Source organism: Morchella importuna (assembly GCF_003444635.1).
Source record: "Morchella importuna strain M04M26 chromosome Unknown Morimp01GS013, whole genome shotgun sequence".
In the NCBI taxonomy this organism is placed as follows: domain Eukaryota; kingdom Fungi; phylum Ascomycota; class Pezizomycetes; order Pezizales; family Morchellaceae; genus Morchella; species Morchella importuna.
The window spans coordinates 523631-545035 of NW_025763410.1; the positions used below are offsets into that span (position 1 = coordinate 523631).

At 45.8% G+C, this 21405-nt stretch overlaps 5 protein-coding genes across 5 annotated transcripts; 3 read left to right on the plus strand and 2 right to left on the minus strand.

The window, feature by feature from the left end:
* Positions 1-2381: 2381 nt before the first annotated feature.
* On the minus strand, positions 2382-3498 carry LAJ45_05054 (uncharacterized protein; the record flags this gene model as incomplete). Its single annotated transcript, XM_046114627.1, has 4 exons — positions 2382-2925; positions 2993-3085; positions 3154-3214; positions 3279-3498. 4 exons carry the CDS (start codon positions 3496-3498, stop codon positions 2382-2384), a joined length of 918 nt encoding a protein of 305 aa, XP_045972176.1.
* Positions 3499-7241: 3743 nt separating this feature from the next.
* LAJ45_05055 (uncharacterized protein) lies at positions 7242-8748 on the minus strand (the record flags this gene model as incomplete). The annotated part of the gene is made up of 3 exons (XM_046114628.1): positions 7242-8438; positions 8532-8645; positions 8740-8748. The coding sequence occupies 3 exons, from the start codon at positions 8746-8748 to the stop codon at positions 7242-7244; spliced, it is 1320 nt and encodes a 439-aa protein (XP_045972177.1).
* Positions 8749-11727: 2979 nt separating this feature from the next.
* Positions 11728-12924, plus strand: LAJ45_05056 (uncharacterized protein; the record flags this gene model as incomplete). The annotated part of the gene is made up of 7 exons (XM_046114629.1): positions 11728-11788; positions 11994-12021; positions 12162-12210; positions 12369-12559; positions 12636-12670; positions 12787-12823; positions 12900-12924. The coding sequence occupies 7 exons, from the start codon at positions 11728-11730 to the stop codon at positions 12922-12924; spliced, it is 426 nt and encodes a 141-aa protein (XP_045972178.1).
* Positions 12925-15088: 2164 nt separating this feature from the next.
* On the plus strand, positions 15089-16349 carry LAJ45_05057 (uncharacterized protein; the record flags this gene model as incomplete). Its single annotated transcript, XM_046114630.1, has 7 exons — positions 15089-15107; positions 15162-15201; positions 15371-15420; positions 15503-15595; positions 15961-15964; positions 16021-16232; positions 16303-16349. 7 exons carry the CDS (start codon positions 15089-15091, stop codon positions 16347-16349), a joined length of 465 nt encoding a protein of 154 aa, XP_045972179.1.
* Positions 16350-17154: 805 nt separating this feature from the next.
* LAJ45_05058 (uncharacterized protein) lies at positions 17155-19747 on the plus strand (the record flags this gene model as incomplete). Its single annotated transcript, XM_046114631.1, has 4 exons — positions 17155-17925; positions 17997-19262; positions 19331-19589; positions 19647-19747. 4 exons carry the CDS (start codon positions 17155-17157, stop codon positions 19745-19747), a joined length of 2397 nt encoding a protein of 798 aa, XP_045972180.1.
* Positions 19748-21405: the final 1658 nt, after the last annotated feature.

Genomic DNA, 21405 nt, shown 5'->3' on the forward strand with positions numbered 1-21405 from the left:
GCCCGTTATGTAATATATAATACCTCGCACCTACACTCTTGGCCTCACGGCATCGCAACTGTACCTGTACCCCACTTTCACTTTTCACTTTCACTTTCACTTTCACTTTCACTTTCACTTTCACTTTCACTTTCACACCCTCTCATTTATACGTGCATCTGCAGCTACATGCACCCTCACTCCTAATCCTACATGTACACCTACCCCTCAATTGCAAACTCACACCTAGTGTTGGGCGCGAGCCGGGCCGGCTCGAACACCTCAAGCTCTTCTTCTTACGAGCGCAAGCCAGCTCGAACTAGTATTAGAAAGACTCGACTATCAGTAATGGCAAAATTGGAAAAATATAACGAAGATAAACCCCTTGAGTTCCTCCTTAAAAGTGAAACTTACATCGGGGTGACCATCTTTAGCTCTTTAATTGGAGCTCGAGCCATATGTACTCACGAGCCCGAACATCCCGAGCCTTCGTTTGCACAATCCGAGCCAGCTCGAGCTCTAAGTCAGGCTCGTCTCGAACAGGCTCGTGCCCAACACCACGGGCCACACCCAACCCCACCGCTGACAACCAGCTGCATCTAGAAACCAGCACCACATGCACAACCACCCCACCCCACGCCGCCGCCGTAGGCAGCATTGAAATGGTATCTCAACAGCGTATCTCATGTGAGACCGGCTGGATGGCCGAAATAACCGCCTTAGGTCCCAGGGGGGTGGCAGAGGCCGGTCTCGACCTATCATTCCTAGTACACTACCGAGAGGCATTGGCTCCCTACTGCAGGTAGGGGGATATAAGCCGATCATTTCCCAGCGAACCGTACGCTCCTCAGCGGAGAAAGGAACCCCTGACGCCAGTCCCCCCTCCCCCCCTCTGGGCCATACCCGATCAAATCCCCCTTATATAACACGGCGAGTGATACCCCATGATCCATGTAATGGCTATTCGCGCACGCATAGTGCAGAAGTTCTGCGAGCCGGCCGTTTTCTGTCTCTCGGCCTGAATGCCGAGTTGAGGACGGGATGGGATAGGATGGGGTGGGAGGGATGGGATGAGGGTATGATGATGACTGAGGGATGGCAGGCTACAGTGCTGAGATTAGCCTGGCATGACACCGAGCTGCGTATGTAACGTACCTAGACTGCTGTACTGGTTAAATGGTATGTTATATTGGCTCAGAATACCTTATGGAGGTCTCCAGCTCACCTCTGATACCTGTAAAACCTGGCACATAGTCCCCCTTTCCATTGGGAATAATAGCTCATTGGAAAAAACTACATACTCGACATACATGAGGGCCAACTACATACTCGCGCGGCCGGTTTGAAGCCGCTCATACAGAAGGGGCAAGTGGTCCAAAGACTGCAAAAAAAAAGGCGAGCTCTTGTTGGCTGCCGGATTACTCGCCTTAATTCTTTGGGCGACTTCAAACCGGCCGCGCGAGTACATTCAGGAAGAAGGAAGGAGCTTGCCGTTGCCAAGATGATAGAAACCCTAACCCTGAAGGAGTGAGGCATTTTGGGACACACGCGGTGAACAGGTGCAAATGCTGTAATGGATGACTTCCTGTAAGGATTGGGAAGAGATTTAGGAGCTAAGTTTTCAATCTGGACGAGAACGCCTTCACGTTGTTGTAACCTGTGGTTTTGGTTGCTGCAACCAATCCCTAAGCTGAACGCATGCACCCCTCCGGCTCCCCCACTCCCCCCCTCCCCCCTCGATTCAGGTTTCAGACGAAAGATTGCTTTGTAAATTTTATTGCTCCAAATTCCATCAAAACCGCTTCTAAACGCCTACGGGAAGTCGATCATGCACTAGATGATTATAAGTAGAAACGCAAACATTAATCACAAATTAAATCCATCCCTAGTAATAGGTACATGTAGTAACGCCCACACATATTAAGCTTATCTAAAGCTTAATTTTTACAACTTGCCTTGGCCACCTCGGAACGAGCCGAGATGGCTTGTGTGCCTGCGTCTGCTTTTAATTTAATTTAATGACGTTCGCCGAATCGAGGGATATATGTATGCGATGGCAACGACCGGCGACGCCAAGGCTGGTATTCAATATAATCCGTTTTCATTTAATTCCATTTACATAATTCAAAAGCTATCAATACAGCCGAGTGACATATGATGACCGCCAATTAAACCAGATAACACAGCCTGCCGTAGGAAGAAACAACAAACAAATCGTAAACAAAAATGAACCATAAAGAGAGTATAACCCAAAATTTATCTACAGAAACAAAACCCCTCTTGACTCTATAGTTGTGTTTCCAGCTAGCTAGCTAGGTAAGTATGTAGTAAATTATAAAGAAATTTAAAACGAAAAACACACATAAACACACTGAGCTCCGCTAGCTAGCTAGCTGATCAGATCAGACCAACTCACTCGGCCCCGAGGACGGAGTACGGTCTTTAATCGGATAAGAGTCCAACTCTTGTAGCTCCATCTGCGGATGCGGTGCGTCGCCACTCAACTCTACCACGGGCTCGTGCTTCGCCATATCACTATGGCGATCAATATCGTTCATCAGAGGCTGCGGCTGCGGCTGCGACTGCGACTGCTGAGCGTTCTTCCTTTTCCTGTAGAGCAAGAATGCAAGCACCCCAATTGTAGAGGCTGCGGCAAAGCCAGCGATCGCGATGCCAGCGATCGCACCGCTAGAAAACGTACTCCCTCCAGATTCTCCAGTTGCAGTAGGGGAGGAGGGGTCAGGAGTGCTTGTAGAGCCAGATGCAGAACTGGCAGTGAGGCGGACAGCAGCTGCCGTCGAGGAGAAATCATTGCTGGTGGCAGTTCTGGTGGCGGTTGCGCTGCCAATAGCCGGGTCACTTCCGCCGACGGTATTGCATACTATCCAAATGTCGGTCGTGCCTGTAGCGCTCCTAGTATAGCAGAAGGGAGCGGCAGTTTCCAAGCTATGGTCGAACTTTTTAGCGTACGGTATATATGAATAACGAAATGGATGTTTAAAAATTTACTTACCACTTGAAGCATCCAACCCACTCGGTACAGCCAGTAGCAGTGTAGTCATAACATTCACGAACTGTTGTTGGTGTCGCAGTAGCCGTGGCCGTACTATCACAAAAATTAGTTAGCTTAATTCTCACCTCTCTGATAAACATTGGAATTTTCATAACACCTACGTTAAATAACAATCAACTGTTTCTGAGATAGTATAACATGCTTCGCTCTCGCCACAGACCCCTGAATACAACAACTCAAGTCAGTAAATCATTGCCTTGGGCTCCACTTGACAGGAAGAACTTACATGCATTATCTTTACCGTCGGGGTTACAACATCTGTCTACTGGCATACATCCAGCATTCCCACACGGAGTCCTCCCCTCGCCGCAGTCAAGTACTTGTCTCTCGAATAGTCCTGAACGCCCCTGAATTGGCATCCCCATCCACATATTGGCAGCGCCGACATGTTGTAGAAGCCCAAGTCCAACCACTACCAACGCCCCAAGTTTTTCGCAGGTGATCATTATCGGAATGATGGGCTTTCTTTTCTTGCTGCTGGATTTTGCTCTGGGGTGTTCAGAAGAGATTTGGAGAAGAGGTATGAGCAACGGTGGCTGTAGGATCAGTTTGCCCTAAGGAATGCTGCTTGGAGCTTTGTTCAGCCCTTTCCCTTTTTGGCCATACTGTGCTGTCCAGTGGCACAGATGCATAAAACCATTTCTTTTTCCTCCTATGTATTTTCTTGCTGTTTCGGACAGGGACCTTTTGACCAGTAATTGAAGGTAAAACTGGCTTGGCTGTCTCATCTATCAACTTGAATGACAGTACTGGCTCCTCGAGATGTTGCAACAAGCGCGCGCACACCAAACTCGAGACGATAGGGACAACCGACATATTTCAAAGAGAGAAAAGGTGACTTTATTTAACCCCCTTCATGCCCCTCCCCAGAGCTCCAGTATCCCTTTCTAAACGCTGGAGAAAAACCCTATACGTATGGCGCGAGAAGGCATAGGGGGTGGGTGTGTCAACTTCAGAGGAACTTTTTTTGTATGGGAATTAGAGAAAATTCCACCGTCAGGCTAGGCGCTAGTACCATTATGGGGGTAGATCTCCCAATTCCTATAGATTGATTGGCTGCAAACGCCGAAGTTTACACACCTACCCACCATAGCTTCTCGAGCCATAGGTGCAATAATATACGCATAACTGGTATTTACATACACACCCTTGATTATTGACCAACGCCAATCAAATGAGATCTTGGCATTTTAATAAATGCTCGCAACTTGTTTGATATATATGTATGTACAAGGATCTGGCATTAAGTGAGTGAACTAAATGGGGTGTTGACTGGTGTGGATCCGTTCACTCACTTAATCCCAGAGCCTTGTACTCCCCTGCCAGATTAAATTGCCGCTTACCAAGCATTGGCAAGGTGAGTACAGTCGTTTCTGGGTCAACGGCGAACCTGGCTCGATAACGGATGACTACTCTTTGGGCTGATGGTCCTCAGTCAAAGCAAAGGGGTCGGCGCGCTTTTGTTAGCTTTTATTATCTTCAATTAGCCTATTCGCCATCAAGCCAGTTTCGTCGTTGACCCAGAGACGACTGTAGTGGTGGAAATGATGGTTGTTAACTGGCCACTCAAGCTACGGGCACATGCATGTTGCACAGAACGTTCAACTACTCCACTACATGTACGTAGTTATCATTTCCCTTGGACTTCCGCCTACACTTTTCCTTACATAAGCCCATGGGCTTACTCTCTAGAGCAGGCAGACTTACATTCATGTAGTATTTACACCTTCTATTTGCTCGTAGTGCCAAGCTCATATACGAATTTGCCCCAACCAACACTGGTTGTGATATTCAGATAATATAAAGCTTACTCAATACCCAGAGTCAACAGAGAAAACTCAGTGCAGTAGGAAATATCTGATAACCACTGCTTTTGGTGTAAAAAGTTCCACGGTTGATGTAGGATACCAGCTATTGGTCCTGGAACCGAAATGGCAGTCATGACGCGTGACCATTTGACTATTGATAGAAGTACAGCACCAATTCTTTTTTCTTTTTTTCTTTCTCTTTGAGTAATAAGGTTTATAATACGAGGTTGAACTCGCCGCTACACCGGTCAAAGAAGAGATTTCCATCATTAGACCTTGCATGAGTTTTTTGTATCGATATATGCTCTTATTTCCTGTAATTTCAACGTCCTGTTATTACGTAAGGTTGTAACGAGCTGAAAAAAATAAATAGATAGTACATCTAGTACCGTATGTAGGTAATGTATCCGTTCACTAGTCAAAAAACAATACGGCCAAGAAGTCACTCGCAATATTTTGCGGGTACATATGACCGTTTGAACCACAAGAGGTCATTGAAGACTTCTGACGATTGATCGCCCCGATTTGCACCCAAATTGTTGTTATCCATGTAGCCGCTGACCCTAAGGTTATGATTAATAGAAAGCCGAAGCATCTTGATCCTAAGTGAAGTAATGTACCAGACTATCTCTTAGTCAATCTCTCCTGTCCATTTTTTAATTTGCCGGAAAGATTCACACTCACCGAGAGACGGGAGACATGTTTTCTACTGAGCGGGATCTTCTGCACTAGTAGATACGAAGGAGCTGCCACCTCAGATGTAGTCTATGCTGTTAGACTCTGTTGGGGGCTTGGGCGTCGACACGACATCAAGAGCGTGAGCCAAGGCATTTTATCTTAATTGGTGGGTAAAATTATGGTATTTGATGAAACCGTTGGATCATGAAGCTGTAAGGGAGGAAGGAGTGCACAGACTTTATTCGAATTGAAGCTTCTGCAGAAGTTAGCATAAGACTGCCTGGTTACATAGCTACATGTAGTGTATGTAGGTGAGAAGACCGTGGACGAAAAGAGATATGTATATGGAGGGTGGTCTACATATGACGTTGCGGTTGTGACACGATTCGTAGTCAGTGGCAGTGCTAGTGTTGCAGCCTACGAACAGACTGAACAGCACGTAGATACCTTCATGTATGTATGTATGTGGTACAAGAAGTACTTAAAGGCCTGTATTATACATACATCGATGTGCTGTGGGGGGCTGACCGGGTAGTTCCGCTTGTTGGGACGGTTTGTTTATGCGTCTCGGCGGCTAATATGTAAGAAGACGGTAATATCTGTGCTCGGTCAGAGCATAGAGAAACCGGAATATGTACTCGTAAAATGCCTTACCTATTTAGTCTCCTGGATCTGGAGCTCTTAATGCCTGAACGATCACCCACGGCTTTAAATTGATTGTATGATTCTGCACATCAAACCTGCCAAGATTAAAAGGCTTGTTACTGCTGCTACATATCAGTATATACTTAATCATCACTGAAACATAATTAATTTATGTATGTAGAGTACATCATACCCCTTATTTACAGAATAATGGAGATTTATAAAGATTTATTGCATGTAGCAGCGGCTTTTGGAGTCATACATACCAGTGATTCATGCCAGCGCTTTCCCCCAATCTCCTTAAAAGCGGAGCAACGTATTTTTTCATCAGCATAGTACGAAATTGTACGGTCTTTGATTCCTTTAAAGTCCACTTCGCCCAGGTGATGATCCGTATATCCTATATGTAGGTAGTTTTCAACCACCTGAGAATTTATCTATTGACTGGCCCAATGCTCCGTCTCTCGAGTCACCGTTTGCAATACCGAGTGATAATCTATGACTAACAAATTTTCATAATATTGAAACATTCAGTTATACTCCGGGGAATGGTTTTAGATCTAAATTTCCATTTTTTTTATACCCGTAAATGCATTATAAGGCTATATAATCGGTCTCTGACATGCATGACGACAATAAAAGCATATATCAGATAAGAATCTAGTTGAGTTTCTCACATCGAGCACAGTGTCTGTGTGGATGGATTATGGGGATCAGTGTAGTTCAGTCATTTCACAAGTTTCTACAGAGAAATATATCTACAAGAGTTTAACACCACGAAGATCAACGCGCCTTAGGGCTCATATCCTTTTGTATTGATGACAATATGAATAACACATGCTAAAACACACATTGTATTCAAAGATGATATGTAACTATAACTTAGCCGAAGCTTACAATGCAAGCCAATTTTCAATTGAAAGAGATGATCAAAAACAAAAACAAAAACAAATATAAAATCGTGAAGTCGTGAGTACATATGTATTTACTTTTCAGGTGTTCTAAAACAACAATACTGATAGAGAGAAGAAAAACCTCCCAGATCACCCTTGTAGCATCTAATCATCATCATCCATCAATTGCTCTCTAGCCCACGTTTTCTCGTAATCTAGGGCTGTATGTCCTTGATAGTCCTCAATCCCCGAATCCGCGCCTCTTTTCATCAAGACCTCGACCCACTCCATATCCCCATTCATTGAAGCGAGATGAAGTGGTGTTCTCCCGTCTCTATCCTGGATGTTGACATTGAGTTTGAAATCTCCCGACCTCATGGACGGCAGGAGATGATGAGACCTGCGGACCACCGCATAATGCAGCACAGTCTGTCCATTATTGTCAACACAATCAAGTGCATCTCCTTTCTCTAGCAATAATATGAATGACTCTTTAAAATCAGGACACTTCCCTGCCACGTGCACTGCGGTCTCTCCGAACCCATTTTTCAGAGAAACATCTGCGCCCATATCCAGCAACAGTTTAACCATTGCCGGATAAAGGACCTTGTGTCTCACAGCTCGATGCAACGGCCCATCGCCGTGAAAGTTCTGATCATGAATGTTTGCCCCGGCCTCTAGCAGCATCTTAACAATTCCTAGATTATCTGGTCTACTCGTAGCACGATATAGCGGCGTCTCATCGAACCTATCACGGAATGAAACGTTGGCTCCCCATTCCAAAAGAACCTTTACAACCGACTCATGTTCCCCCGCTGCTAGGTGGAGCGATGTCCATCCCCGGTGTTGGGGGTCCGTGAGGTCTACGTTGATGCCTTTCTGAAGCAGAGTTCGGACCAGACCCACATGACCCCTTCTTGCTGCCCAGTGGAGCGCTGGTATTTCATCTTTATCTAGGACGGCATGTTGGTGGAGAAGTGGTGTAAGAAGGCTGGTGAGATGACGGCTGGCTTGGAGGAGACGAGAGATACGCAATGGAGACTCAAGACTCTCTGCTATAAGGAGGAGTATCTCGTTTGGTAGATCGGAAAGTGAGAGGGTTTTTTCCTTCTCTTTCTCTTTTACTCTCTTTTCTAACTCGTTTGGAGTGATTGATAATGGTTGCGGTAATTGTTGCGGTAATTGTTGCGGTAATGGTTGCTGCACTGGCTGCACTGGCTTCTGCACTGGCTTCTGCACTTTGATAAACCTTCGTCTGAGTAGCACCAGAGCTGAAAGCCTCGACCTCCAGGATTTCCTTGTCTCTGAGCAAGGCTTACTTAACTCCGCCATTGCTCCTGTATCCTCTTTCCCTTCCGCCGACTGATCAGAATTAAAAAAAAAAAAGTATTTTCGATACGCAGTTGTCTATGTTATGACCACGTTATATTCCAACCAACACAATACCAAAAATACATTTTTAGAGGTAGGGTAATATCTTGGCGAGACTAGAAGACCGCATGCGGTGCCCTGCATCTGATATCGACCACGCAATATTAATAGGTGTTTTAACGATAGATTCATGTAGGCCTGGATAGATAAATTGTGTCAGTATCACTGGTGTTCAACCTAATGGTATGTGCTGTAGGAATTCATAAAGCTACATGTAGCTACATGTACGTACTCTATGCATGACATGTGCAAGAACTACATGTATATGCGTCTAAGCATTCCAGCAACAGAACGACCAGATTTTTTGAAATACTACACATTGTGCGATATTAGCCATTCACAAGATGCCATTAAAAAATGATTCTTATACAGAATAAACAAAGTAGAGTATTACACGTACATACATGTACTTGTATGTATGTCTACGAAGCTAGTCTGCAGTTGATACGGGTGAAAGTGACACCGTTGCTGCTGTAGTTGACTTACCGCAACGTCATCAACACCCAGCCTTAATTTCTCTCCACCCCCGAATCACTCCAGAAGTTGTTTTCCATCGCCTTTACGCCCATTTATCCTTCCGGTTTATCACAATTACTGTAAAATGGCATGGGATTCTCGAGATCTCGCTAATACTTTCTGATGTTGATTCTTTTAAACGACGCTTTGTCGTTCTGAAGATGATGCTTTCCTGGGATATGATCTTACTGAATATGACCCATTGGAGGTATGTATGCGATGTAGTACGTACATGTCATGAGATTTCGTCTAATGAGACTGATACCCCTTCCTGTTAGACACTAGTTCAACCATATCGATCCCTGTCTCATTTGCAGATACGCCTCTACCTATCAAAAAACAAAGGAGTATCTTCAGAAGAAAAATCAACTTTACAATCGAAATTAATAGAACCTAACAAAGCTTCAATATGGCGAGGCCTGATCATTCCTTAATTTCAAGCTAGGCCACAGAATAAGTGCTATTGTTCCCGCCAAAAGAATCAAACTAGCTCATAAGGTACGAGATGAGGCTCATCCCAAGGTCAAAACACGGGAGGAAAATAACCCGAACATACGTGTGGTGTGACAACAATGTTCTAGAAAGGTTCTCTTTGTCGAGAGTGCATACGGCTCTACTTAGCATCGGCCGAGACGCGTACGACCTACTCTACGATGCTCCTTTCAGGTCTCAGCCAAAACCACTAAACCTGACGGAGGTGTTTCCTACATGTGCTGGTGTCCAATTGAATCAGACAGCGCATTTTTCGTTGTGCCGCACCTTGGCGTATACCGCGTGCCATACCGATGATGTCAAGATACATGCACAGGGAAATAATTGACCTGCTAGAAATTAAATAAGGTCGTTGCACTGCTCGAATACATGCTGTGTGGTTGGCGGTACATGAGTGTTGATCGCGCAATCAAGGGGTCAATTATAAACATACACAAAACCTATCGGTACTATTGAGTAGGTATCAATATACTTACTTCGCACATTAATTATGTTCGTCTTAACCAGCCAAATTTCAACAATAGATAGCCAGGGCTTATAGGCCGGTCTAGATCTGCTGGCGTCCTCCTAACCTGTTGCGGTCCGTGTCTCTGAGGTGCATGTAAGACTTTTAATTTTCTCCAAATAAGAACTCTATCCGGGCCCTTTGGCATTGATTGCGCATGCGGAATTAACGATGCCATTTCCAGCAAACCAGCGGGCAGCTAGGGAGACCGCATGGGCGAAGAAAGGCCGCATGATGCCCTCTTAACCGCCTGGGAATCTCAAATGACTGACTAATAATGGTGTGAGGTAGTTTCTAAAGCCACATTTTCAAGCTTGTCTGGATATTATGAGGACTAATTAAAACATAGGCTTGTTTTGTCTTGACTCAGTTTCCCCTAGAAAGTACTCATTATAGGCTGGCCCAGGCTATCAATCGAGAGGTAAAATATAGTACTCTATCTATTCAACCTATTACAGTAACTAAGTTATCTGGGATTGAGCTATCTCAATGATCAAAGTGTACCTATTTGTCCTTCAACTTCAAACTAGCATCAGCATGCTCAAAGCAGCGATCAAGAAGCGATAGTACCGGGGGAAGAATTATTCTATCAATCCCTAGAATCAAAAAAGTTTCCATCAACCAGTCCGGCCAACGTTTCCCATTGGAAAATATAGACATACTTATCTCCGATGCACTCTTCCAACAAAAACGCATGGCTTACCGATAAACATGCTACGCTATGACATTTTGGTTGCAACTTCATGGGGCCTCACTCGAATGCCGCTCGGACGGACGCGAATAACGGGTAGATTGTAAATCGGTCACTCACATACAACTAACATGGACACGATACACCATCCTTTTGATCTTTTGGGGGCCAAAGTTAACATTTCTTTGAGGCGACCGGGGAGGTTACAAAGGCCGGACGGCTTCGGATAGGAGGATGGGTCGGGTTGGTAATTAATGGAAAGGAAGAGCCAAGACCAAATTGCAAAAGTTTTAGGTCACCTGCATGGTCGGTTTTTTGTGGTTTTAGTGGTGTACTGTACGGATGGGTTACGCAGACAGACAGGCATGCAAAGGTGGGAACTAGGTGTTCTGCCCGCGGCCAACTAGGAAGGGAGGAACCTCTTGCTTGTGCGTGCCGTGGGCTTGTGCAGATGAATAGTTTCCCCCAATCCTTGCGAAGCCCGAATTCTGGGGTTCGAATGAGAGAGAGAGGGAGAGACCTACCGTTCATGTCTCTTGTCCTAGGTATGCACGCACAGCACTGTTCGTATTGTGAGGTTAGTTGCCCTTCCTTTTTCCACTCCAATAAACAAATAATCTTTTTTGAGGGAATTAGGCTCAACAGGGTAAATCTTTCCGCGGTTCAGTCATTGGAACAATTATCTGTACCTGGCCAGTAGGTTATAAACTGATCGAGTAAAAGGGCTAAATGGAGATATGGAGACAGGCCGGAGCGGAAAGTAGTTATTCTACTCAATCATGGAGGGAGGGAGCATTTTGAATTTCTGAATGCACCAGAGGAAATATCTCAGCCTTGGGTAAGGGTGGATGGATGGATGGCCCGATGATGTTAGCGCTATTGCTGAGAAACGCCATGCGGGGACGGTGTGGGTGGGGTAGATCCGACCGGCATTGCTACGGGTGAGTGGGTGAGTGAGTCAAGAAATGAAGAAATGAAAATGGTCAAGAAGATTTGCGGGTCCATATTTGTTCCGAATGGGTAAGCAAAAAAAGGATTCGGCTGTAGGCACAAAGACCATATTTGGACGAATGGAGAGTGAGTGACAATCTAGGGTTCCTCTTCTACATCTACGGTGAGTGGGATTTCAAATTCTGATGTTTCACGGTTCCGTTCGGACCTATCTTACACTGATGACCTGTCAATAACTATTGGACGGCAAGAATAAGAGGTTTCAGTTACTGAAATCTATCGGCAGGTCGTGCGTAAAATGGGTTGAAGAAGCTCTATGACGAGCACACAGTGATCCCCCGCAAAGTCTTCTTTCTAAGGTAGAGTACTCTATATGGGCTTATGTCGATTTCATGCAAACAGGCAGCAATTGGAAATCAATAAAACGCAATCGTACTTCCCTGCAGCCCTAAATGGCCATCATACTTCTGACTGATTAGGAGAATTTCTTTGCCAATAGTGAGGTAATCTTCAGGGACCATCCATATATCGAATTGTCAGCATTACAGGTTAGAGCCAGCAGGAAAAGGATATTCTGGGGTAGATTACGTCGTCATCGTCACAGTTATGCCAACCTTCTACGGAACATAGCCATGGCCGTAGTCGTACTCCAGATACTGTAAGATAAATGGATAGACTCATTAACGATTCAGATACGTCCGAACAGGTGTCATATCAAGATCTATCAACACCGGGCCGTCGTCAGCCATCAATTCAAGCAATATACCGGCATCAGCGGATAGATACAAAGCTTTTTGGGGGCGCATATACTAGATTTGATACCCAGCGGAGTGGATTTGACGGGTGGCAGGCACACGGATGCATACTCAGCTGGACGATCAGGAAACAACTTCTATAGTTAGTGTTCATTTGGAGCCGGAGTTTGTGTTTTCTTCAGCCCTTTCGTATGTCGGCTATTTGACTAGCTACCTAGTAAACAAAAGGCACATTTGAACGGATCTAACGGCAGTTTACTGAGCCTCTCGATAAAATAAAGTTCCGTATCAACCATGTAATTACTGGGTTCAATTGACAGGGGAAGCTATAACGGTGAAGAGTTTGGGGCTGAGGAATAATTAACGTAGGCTGGAGACGACGCATGATATATTTTAAAGAAGCAAGGTTAGTTAATTAAGTGGTGTGGCTAAGCACTAGTTCTTACACGTAACTGCTAACATGGGGTATTTCGGAGAGAAAGATACAATCCAGCTAAGCGTTTATAAAGATCTATACTGGAATTGAGATCGATCCCACTCAGGTTAACTACTACTGAAGCTCAAAGGTTCGGTTCGCGGTTTATAGTATCTCGGTGAAAGTGCTCGGGCTCCGGGATATCTATAGCTAGCAAGCGAGTACGAGAGCGATTCGATTAAAATTGGGTCTAGAAATAATCCTCGTGACGAACCTCTTATTAATAATCTGGCATGGTGAAAGGAGCTGTGAGATTTAAAAATCCAGACATGAATATCATTACCATATACGATGCGATAAGAGCGTTTTTTTTCAAGGTTTGGCCCCCAGCCTTTGTTGGCAAAAAAGCAACCGCAACCAGGCGGGAAGTAGCAAGCAGGCAAGCGATAATATGTAACTACATGTACCTACACCTACCTAATTCTACGATGGATGATGATATTAAGGAGCGTTTTATCCCCGGTTAAGAGCATAACTTTAAATCTCCGACGAATGTTTTGTCTGTCACTCGAAATCTGCGGCAGCTTAGTCATTTACCCTCTGCCCCTGCCACTAGTTGATGACACTAGCCCGTAATGGTGCCAAGTCAAGCTTTTCATAGCAAGCCGCTTTGTTCCAAGTTCAGAATCTCGGGCAAGCCAGAGGACCGTGTCCCCCACTCTTTGACTCTCAATTCATGCCAGTTTCATGGCATCGGTTAATTAGGCTTGGTATGTGTTAATTTTGGGGCTGCGTTAATCTCCTAAAGATGGCGTTCAGTTATGTGTGTCTACTGTTTACTGATCAAGTCTTATGTCTTGCCGAACGTGGGGTGTCTCGCCGTGAGTACGTACCACTCTTGGGTACTGGGCTGGCTGGGCACGCTAGAGTACTGTATTGACGCCTGCTTCCTCTGCTGCCTTCCTGCTTCTAGCTCACCTGCTGCACAAGTTAATTCCCGGCCACGGTCATGTTGGTTGGCACTGTAGGTACATGCCCTGATAAAGAGTAGAATACCGGATTGGAATGTAGGGGTGGCTGAACCAACTTCTATGTAAGCTGCTGTCTACCACCCTATCGATGTTCTCAAAATACCTGACTCTACATGCATACCGATACTCGAGGCCAAGACATTGCAAAAGAATCAGGCCAAACAATTAAACTAGTGGGGTAAGAAAGGTGTTAAGGTATTTACTTTATGATAGAGCAGGTACATTACTACTACTACATCTTTACCCACCAGGCCCCCACCCCCTCCTTCCTCTTCCTCTCTCACCCCTTCCCATCATGGCCTGCTTGGAGATGATGGAAGGTTGGTTGCATATGGTATGCGCAGAGCAGGAAACTAGGCTTGACTAAATATGGTTAGGCCCCACACCGGAATTCGGGTACCAGATTTCGAAAATCTTGAGTCTAGGCATCTATGTAGGTAGAGACGTACCAAGTACATACATGTAAGTGCGGTAGAGTACTACATATGTATGCTCTAGATAAAGTACAGTCGCAACTCGATATGATTTCGTACGGGATAGCAAGGGATCCGGCGTATTGAGATCCGGCATATTGAGTTGCGACTGTACATGTAGGTATTATGGGTTGTCAAAATTATCCGGACGTTCGCGTCGCAACCACACAGATTAGCTAGAATGACCGATTTTTGAAACCATTTCAATTGACTTCATATTAAAGCTTAAGATAATAGAGGTATAAGAAATCACAGAAATCAAATCTCTTGTACTCTTTCCTTGTGGTTGTGGAAAAAGGCGACGTTGAAATTGAAAATTTGGTTGCAACAATGTTCGGATAATTTTGTCAACCCGTAATACATATACTTTAACTAGGCCAGGTAAGGTATGCTGTACTTCGCCCCGTCGTACTGCCTTAAGGTAGTCGACTAGTCTTGCTATGTTTCTTCTTATTGGCTTGTGAATCAAATATCATATGAGAGCTTGATATAGGCCTCTTTGGGTATAATGAGTACCCAACAGTATATTCATCCTCCTTCGTGCATATCTGCTACCCAAAACGACCAGAAAGCAACCTACACTTGTCACCGGTTGACATAGGCAAGTCTCTCTGGCCGATAAAATATATTACCGATAAGCAAGAACGCAAGGTCTCCCTCAATATGCCGGGCTAACGCATGCAACGTGCCCGCCCGCCGGCTCAGAATCACTCGCTCGTTCGTCAGGCTCATGACCTGAGGTTCGGAGTCCGATGCCGGCACATAGAGTAGGTACAATACCTACATTCTGAGAATCTTACCTTCCAGCTTACCTTACATACCTAGAATACTCTGTCATTGACAGACACAAAAACCCTCACTATGAGTGAGTGAGAACTCTTATACCATCCCTAATCAGGGAGATAGATGTAACGATGGGCCATGGTGTTTAAACGGGCTTCCGTGTGTTTAACTCCGAGTCCCATCGCCGGTTCCCCCCCCAAAAAAAATCTCCCCCGTCTAGAGTAGTTGATCCTTGCTTGAACGAACCCCAGGACGAAACCCTCACCTGTTCTTGTCCCAATCGACAAGAAACTTACATACTGTATGTATTTCCGTAATTCCTTTTTTAGCAAGTCTAGCAGCAGGGATTATTTGGAATACAGTACCTGCTAACTGAAGAAAAGCGCATCTGTTGACTCCTACTGGAATCCGATTTTCGCTGGAGCTTTTTTTCTCGCTTCCCTGCAAAACTGAGCTCATAATCACCCCGACGCCGTGTCCTCCCCCCCCCCCCCCCCCCCCCACTACTACTGTTCCCCCAGCTAGCTAAAAACCTCCTCCAGGAAGAGTACGGATCGATTTTGTAAGCAGGGCTGAGATTGACTCAGCGGTATACAAGCCTTTTTGGCACTAGGGGCCCCCGTAACCATCAGCTTACCTACATCGGACATTAGTAACTTATACCCTCCATTTACACCCATGGTCATCCATCCATCCATCCTTTCTCATCCATCCTGCAACGGGTAGTCAGAGCATCAGTCTAAAGCTGGGCACACCACCCCCCCTCTTCTCTCCAATAATAAAAAATAAAATAAAAATAAAAATAAAAGTGGAGCTACTCACTCACATGCGATGTGGGTAGGCAGGTAAGTGGTGTCTCAAATCGAAGAGAGGACGGCGACGGAAACTTATTTTCAAGCAGCTCTTCTGGAAGCCCCTGGCGCACGGGAAGGGATCCAGATCTGCTGTGGAACCCACTCGACAGAAGCCGAGCTACCCGCACACTCGTGATTGGGATCTGCTTCTCAAATCACATTTTTTGCAATGGGGTTCAGCCCAAAAGCCACTTGCGTGGTGGTCGATTTGAGTCCAGTTTTCCCGAGTGTACATTTCGGAGAGTGAAAGTGCGAAAGGGTAGGTGTGGTGAAAGAGGTAGCTTTTTCTTTTCTCCACATGGATGATTGTAGTTGACTGTTTTGCTAAGGGATTTCTATATCCTCAAACTCGAGCGTTAGGGGAAAACAAGCATAACCATGAAGTCTTTTGAATGGGATTGACCTCAAAGTTATTTAGTCCCATCCATTCCTGAACTGTCCAATAATTAATCCCTACCTACATACCTACCGTACCGTACCGGCACACCCCCATCCCTCTTCCCTTCAAAGTGCCGAGAGAAACCCTTCATACGACTGTTCAAAGCTAGGTAGACTCATGGCCACAATTGTGTATCTATATTCAAGCGCTTCGAGGCGAGGTCTAGGTAGCTAGTTGCGTCATTGCTCTAGTTGTAGTTATGTTGCCCAGGGGGGTTTGAAAAATGTAGTTGCAAGGACCCCCGAAGGATTCTACTACGTGTACCAAGCAATCGAGGGCCTGGGAGATATAAAAGAACTCATCCTCATCTTCCCTGGCAGAAAATGCTGCACAAGCACAGCACCCCGGAGCCGGATGCAAGCGCAGCCGTTGGGAAGAAGACGAGAAGAAGAAGCAGAAGAAGCAGAAGAAGAAGAAAGCACCGGTATCTGAACTCGGGCTCGTAAAAAAGGGAAGAACAAGGAAAAACGTTATACCAAAGGAATATATCATCAGCAAGCAGCAGTTACGGCTACGAACTCTTGGTCATTGGTGGTTGTTGATATATAGCAAGCCCTGTTTTTTTTGTTTTTTTTAGCAGCAGCTACTATCACTACACTACGTACGATAACCAGCAATCCGTATTACTATTACTATTATTATATTATCACAGCCCTTTTCCCTTCCCTTACTTCCGACTATTACTACCGCTACTTCTGCTACTTCTACTACCTTTACCACTCGAGCTTTTTCGGGACTCCGTATGGAAAACCAACACAGCACACAGTCGGAACTACGCCATTCCTTCGTCCCCAACTTCGCTCCGATTTCCCGGGAAGACCGTATGATGTCCCCCGCCGGCAATTCAGTTCATCCGACTCCGGTGCACCCCCAATATCTGCACCAGCCGCGGCAGCAGCAGCAACAAAGCAGCTTACCAGGCACCCCACAGCACTCTTCGGCCCACCACAGTGCCTCGAGTTCTCCATATCATTCCTCGTTCCCCATGAATAGGATCAACACCTCCACCGAACAGCAGCAGCAGCAGCAACAGCAGCAGCAGCATCCGAGCCCAGCTCCATACCCGCACTCTATGCCGCCCTCTAGAAACTCTTCACACCCCGCCTCCGGACCTTCTGGTGGTGGGTACCTGGACCCTACGACGTATCTTAACATGAGCGATGTCATGGGCATGGGAATGGAACCGCTACCGATGGGTGGTACCATGGGTGGTAATATGGATATGGACCTGAGCATCCTCTCGGCGGAGGAGCACGGGGATCTAAAGATTTTAGAAGAGCGGGAGAGAATGCGACGGATGCAGGCCTCCCAACACGAGTACCAGATGGGTGGACGCAGAGGGGACGATCTAAAGGGACGAAGCGCCGGCGTGGGACGAGGGCGGAAGAGGGCTGGCAGTGATGATAGCGGTCATGATCCTACCCCGGTTGCCAGAGGTGGTCCTGGCGGAAGCAGTAATAGGAAGCAGAGAGGTCGGCCGAGATTGGATACGAAGGATGAGAATGCTGCAGATGTATGTATCCATTTACTACCTCCCCTTCTTACTTTCCCGCGACTTTTGTTTCTAACAGAAGGGAATTGTAGCGTCGGCGTACTCAGATCAGGCTCGCTCAACGAGCTTACCGTCTTCGCAAGGAGACTACGATATCGTCTTTACGGAATCGAGTCAATGAGCTAGAGACTGCTATTGACGGGATGCAGACTACGTTTCTGGAGCTACACGACTCGGCCATGAGCTGTCTGAGCAAGAACCCAGATGTCTCCAGTGCCGGCTTTGGTAGCAACCTCAAGCAACTCACCGAGAAGTTCCTCGGACTAGCCAAGGAAGCACTCGGGAGCTCCGAGGGTGCGGAGACCGGCGACGAGGATGCAGAAGGTGAGAGTATAAACGAGGATGACGGCAATGGCAATGCTAGGTCCAAACGACGGCGCAGTAGAGACGATGGGAGCCCTGGGTCTGGCGGTGGGGGTGGGGGTATGCAGGCTAGTGGTGGAAGCGGTTCTGTGCCTAGTTTTGGAGGTTACCAAGTCAGCTATTCTAGAGAAAATGGTAACAGCCGTGGCTCAAGAAGTTCCTACGATAACAATGGGAACAGCCAAAACCGTAGTGCAGGGGCAGGAGCAGAGGCAGCAGGTAGTGGAGCTAGCGGCAGAAGCAATACTATGACTACAAGTTCTTCCTTTTCGTTGGGTTCCTACAATCGAGAGCATGGGCTGTACTCACCTAGCTCTTCAGAAAGTGCATATATGGGTGGTCTTTTACAATCCTCTTCTTCCACATCTTCTGCAATGCTTGATCCAGCACCAAGTACCACATACAAACAGGACATTCCAGCCGGGCTAGAGTCATTCAGTTACTCTTTCCATGAGACAAACTTCTCCCGCCGCCTGCACCGTGCTGGACTTGAATACGCACACCTGATGCTTACTTCTCCCAACGCTGACCAATATGAGGTTGCCAGACTATTCGCTTACACCTTTTGCTATACATCCAGGGAGGATGCATTGGAATGTATCACAAAGCTACTACAGATTGGCCCCAAGGACAGTCTGGACCTCAGTGAACACCCCGAGATCCGACCGCTTCCGAGAAAGCCTCTGGATTACACGGAATCAATGCAGAGTTACGAAGCGGAGCGAGCTGGCAGACAAGTACAAGAGCCCAGGAATAGGGAAGAGTTCAATATGCGCGAGGAAGCAAACAAGATGCTCATCAAGCTCGGAATACACCAGAAATATCTTAGGCCAGACGAGGTAGAACAATACATCACCAATCTGGGGATCCTAACATCAACTACCGCGGCAGCCGATACATTGAACAACGCCGGCGCCGACTTGATGGAGATGGAGGTCGAATCGGAACACTCCCGACAGGCGTCTCCGAGCTTGGCACAACCACCTCAGACCCTGAGGCCTAGAAGCCCCCCCAGACGCCTCCCGCTCGGACGGCGAACGCGAACCAGACGCAGGGCGGTCTCACTTCCGCTACCGTGATGTCATTGGACTATTTCCAGCCACAGGCGATGAGAACCCCTGAGGACCAGGTCAACTATCAAGTGAGACAGTTCGAGAAGAATCATTCTTCGCCTGCGGGTGCCAATGAGATTGATAACGAAGCATCCATCAAGGTTCTTGAGGGTGTGAAGAAGCAGGTGGACCTAGACATGTTTATTAAACGTAAGTTTCACATTGCCAAACATTGCCTATAAATATTCACTAATGATCTCCGTGCAGAATTGATTCCACGTGGTGTGTGCCTGGGACGGTTCCCTGGATTCAAAAAATCGGATGTCGAAGCAGCAATCTCCCTCGCTACTGTGGCACCAGTGTACTAATTTGACTCGACCCAATTATTCTGATGCTAATGAGGCGGTGGTGGAAGAACGTGGCGGTTATTGATAAGATACATATTTTATTTTTCATTTTTCCTAGGGGTAAACTTCTTTTTTCGTTTTATATACAGGGTTGTGTGTTTGGAAGAAAGAAAAAAACGGGCTTCTCTACTCTACTCCTTTTTCATTGGTCGTCTTTTTCTCGGTTTGTTTTTTTCCTTTTTGGTTTGGTACGGACCGGTATTATTAGTCTTAGGCGTTGCAATGGCATGAGTTGGTAGGAATAGGGGTCGACAGGGCTTTTTTTGTAGATATATATGTTTGACGCAAAGATTTTGTTTGAATATCATTAGGGTAGTTACGAATTGCTGGCTTAGTGCGGGTTTGGTCTCGGATTTGGGGCAAAGTGTTATAGGTAGGAAAAGGAAAAACGAAGCATAAGGGGAAATGTCTGGAAGATGTGGATGGGACAGAAGAATATATAGACCGTGTCATTTGAGGAACAAGCTTGCGCCATGCAACCACCCCTTTCTTTATCCCTTCCCTGGTGCCCCACTTTCAACAAGGCAAAAGATGATTAATATTGGGATGGAAGAATAATCTACATTGCATTACGTTTTGCTTTTCGGCATCACCGAGAATTGACGATTAGTGATTTCTCGTGGCCATGGATAAATAAACAATTTAAGGTTTGGTGCCGCAGATGATCGTACGGGTATGCACGTTTGACACGTTGATTACTGCTAAATTCTCCGACCCACGTTTCCATGTATGGTTACACGTCAACGTCATGCAAGCGGTTGGTGGAGGTGATGTGAAGGTAGGGGGGGGGCGATTTTCAAAACTATTGTCATGATATCCGTGATATGCACAATTTGTGGATTACTCAATATCTATAGTGTATGTGGCATAATATGTGTGGCCGCCGGCTTTGAGGTTGTAGTCATAATAGAAAGACCTTATTGTGTGGAGAAACCCAGGGTTCGATTACGTCCCATGAATCTGGCTACATGTAATATTATCGACCCATCAAAGGCGGTGTGAAAGTGCATATAATTGATCATGATTGACCCCACAGATACGTAAAAATCTAAGTGCGATATGGCTACTACCGAATCGGACACCCCCACGTTAGTAGTATTTAGCAGTACCGGCAAGTCCCGTTGAAGTGATATCATAACTCCACAACAATCATTACTAGCTAGATAATCGAGATAATCTAATCAGATTCCCACCAACCCCAAGTAATACAAAACCAACAAACGTCTTCTTTCTATTGCACTACCAATAATTATGATAGGAACGAGTAGACGAACTGATTAGTGATAACAGTAATAGCTTTGAAGACTTGAGTGCTTAGAGCAAATAGATTCAGCCACAGATGCATCGACTAAGGTCAATGACACGGCAAGATCGTATTATTTATAGAAATTTAAGTTATAAATGTTCTTATAATTCTATATCTGGCTTATGGAGTAAGAGGTATCTTGTTACTGTATCATAATCATAACCGTAGGTAGGGTTGTTTCCTGAATCATGAATTATCACTCGATACAATCTCCAATTGAGAAACCCATTCTGTATTTGAAAGTCCTAGAAGATAGATTTACACTCTAATCAATTCAAAAAATAAAGTTAGAGTTTTGACAGCGAAGGTGATC